General features: G+C 40.0%; 1 protein-coding gene across 1 annotated transcript; it reads right to left on the bottom strand.

Annotated features, from left to right (window-relative positions):
• Positions 1-380: 380 nt before the first annotated feature.
• On the bottom strand, positions 381-1,757 carry LOC125654755 (medium-chain acyl-CoA ligase ACSF2, mitochondrial-like). The gene has a single exon (XM_048884790.2). It carries the CDS (start codon positions 1,755-1,757, stop codon positions 381-383), a length of 1,377 nt encoding a protein of 458 aa, XP_048740747.2.
• Positions 1,758-2,710: the final 953 nt, after the last annotated feature.

Below are 2,710 nucleotides of genomic sequence, written 5' to 3'. Positions count from 1 at the left end.
TTCGGGTAAAAACGGTGTTCCGGCAGTAACTCGAAAATGTGCTATTTTAATCACTTTTCAGCTAACTGCTCAAACTCAATTTTGGTAAGCGATATTTGATGTGGAGAGTCCGTCTTCCATCTAATCAATCAATTCCAGCTGTTGAATGGCATCAATTCTAACTTGTTGCTTGTTAATTTTTCCATTACTAAGCATTGGCAGACTATGGAATCTGACAAAATACTTCGGCATTTCTCCAAGACCATCGATAGCATCGTGTCCAACGAACTCCCCCAAGCAAAACTGTTTTACATCGGTTGGTGAAATTTCCAGCCCAGGATCTGTGACGTAACAAACGCAAATTTCTTCGTATAGACGTTTGTCAGGTACACCAACCACAATCACATTTCGTATACCATTCTTTCTGATGATGATTTTTCGATGCTACTGGGTATAATTTTCCTTGTACCCCGGGAAATGCAGTCCTTTACACGACCTTTCAATATAATATGACTGCGTTCATTTATATGCGCAATGTCGCCAGATCGAAACCACTTTCCTGGCAAAAGGACTTCGTCGGATAACCTTGTGTTTTTGTAGTATTTTTCAAAACCACACATGCTTCGTATACAAAGTTCCCCGTTCTCCTCCTTTCTCAAAATATTTCCATCTCCATCAATGATTTTCACTTCCATGCCAGGTATTGGTTTTCCTACGTCACCAACTTCTATTTCCCCAGCAGTAGTATAAATCGTAAGCACAGATATCCAACATTTTTCGGTTGATGCATATGCGACTCTCAATGTCTTTGTAAATATGCCAATGACCTTCGTGTGGAAATTGTCAACTGGTTGTCCACCTGTGGTGACGACATCGAGCATGAACGAATCTTTATAATTTTCTTCGTGAGCCACCAGATCTGAGAGAAAATAAGGTAGCAATACCGCCGATGTACACTGTTCTTCTTTAATTACTTCCCATATCTTCATTGTGCTACGTCCTTCTGAGGCAATTGCGGAGTCGCAGAAGACTCTAGGTTCCCCTTGATACACTGTTGTAATGGGAGATCCTCCAATCCAAGCAAACGGCCGATCATTGTATGTTTTCCCAGAAATGATCATATCATTGTTGGTTGCATGGAAGTGTGTTTTAGGGACCATTTTAGGCTTTCCTGTGCTTCCAGACGTCGTGAAAAGCACAATTTCATCCTCGGGGTAAAGTGTCGGAAATGACACTTCAGTCTCTTCTTCCAAATGCAATATTCCAGGGAGGTCATCATAGGATGTTAAATGTCCGCTCTTTCTGAGAAAAACCAAAGTTGAAACATCCATGTCTTCCACTAGATAGGTTTGAAGTTGTAAAATCATGGCTACATATTCATCATGTTTACCAGGATCAATAAAAAAAGCCTTGCACTCAGCAATTGAAGCTATCTCGCAAACATCTCTGGCGTCGATGTTGCTGAAGGGGACATGAACAACAATAGCCCCCGCCATGATTATTGCTAATTCTGCGATCACCCACTCTAGGGAGTTGGGTCCAGAAAGAGCAATTTTATCTCCCTTCTTAATTCCTTTCTTGGTGAGATAACCTGCTAATTTTGTTGCGTGCGTCTGAAGTTGACGACAAGTCAAGCTTTCCCTGGCCCCATCAATACTTCGATAAATGAGAATTTCTTTGTTTGGAAAAGATGTTGCTATTTCGCTGAAAACTTGAACAACTGTTTTATACTTGTAAGGAATTTTCCGTGCAGTACAGAGATAACTGAATTCTGACATGACGAATATGTTCCTAAAATAGAAAAATCAATTGACTCACCAGAATGATTGAAATATATTTACTGGTACATCTTCATTGTTATATTGCATAAAATGTGCGTACTACTTCAAATCCGTGGGTCAAGGATGTTAACAACAATTAGTCCTTGAGGAAACACAAAGATTCTGCATGAGAAATGGGACGAAACACCGTAACTTTTAGCTACACCCCTATGACTTCATTGTTTTTCTTTGGAATAAACCTCCCCGCAGAGATCTACTTGACGTGTGCTTTCGTCGCCATATATCATATGTATAGATTTACAATTAGATGTATGTACATTGGGTGTCCTGAGATGACAGACAATTTCTACTACAGTATTCGGAATATCAACATTACTTCATTTTCTTCTGCGACATTCAGAATATAAGAAAGGTGAAGATAACGAGAAGTGATCAATCTCATAACTCCTACAAACAATACAAAATAGATAGTTCGGCAAACACAGACCCCTGGACACACCAGAGGTGGGATCAGGAGCCTAGAAGGAGTAAGCATTCCCTGTTGTCCGGTCACACCCGCCGTGAACCCTATATCCTGATCAGGTAAACGGAGTTCTTCGTAGTCAAAACCAATGTGCCAAAAACGGCCTAACAATCGGTATGAAACACGTCAGACAGAATTTGACCCAATGATAGGTTGTATTGACGAACTAGATCGTTATAACGACCATAGAATTTGCGAAATGCTGACTTCAATCGAAACTATTGAAACCCCTGTACCATCAACTTGTTTGTCAGTAGCTTACCTCGATTTAAAAACTGACTATACAGAGAACAAGCTCTTGCATATCGAATCAGTTGAGATATATAAACACCATATACAGGTAATACGAAGCAATTATCCCTTTGTCCATGACGTGGGAAATGTATGCGTATGTGAGGTTTATGCATGTTTTATATATTTGCGTAAT

Source organism: Ostrea edulis, chromosome 7 (assembly GCF_947568905.1).
Source record: "Ostrea edulis chromosome 7, xbOstEdul1.1, whole genome shotgun sequence".
Taxonomy (NCBI): Eukaryota; Metazoa; Mollusca; class Bivalvia; order Ostreida; family Ostreidae; genus Ostrea; species Ostrea edulis.
The sequence above is the reverse complement of the archived record's forward strand: the minus strand, read 5'-3'. Positions and strand labels throughout refer to the sequence as shown.

Coding starts and splice junctions, on each gene's coding strand:
- LOC125654755 (XM_048884790.2), bottom strand. CDS start 1,757: ATGTCAGAATTCAGTTATCTCTGTACTGCACGGAAAATTCCTTACAAG.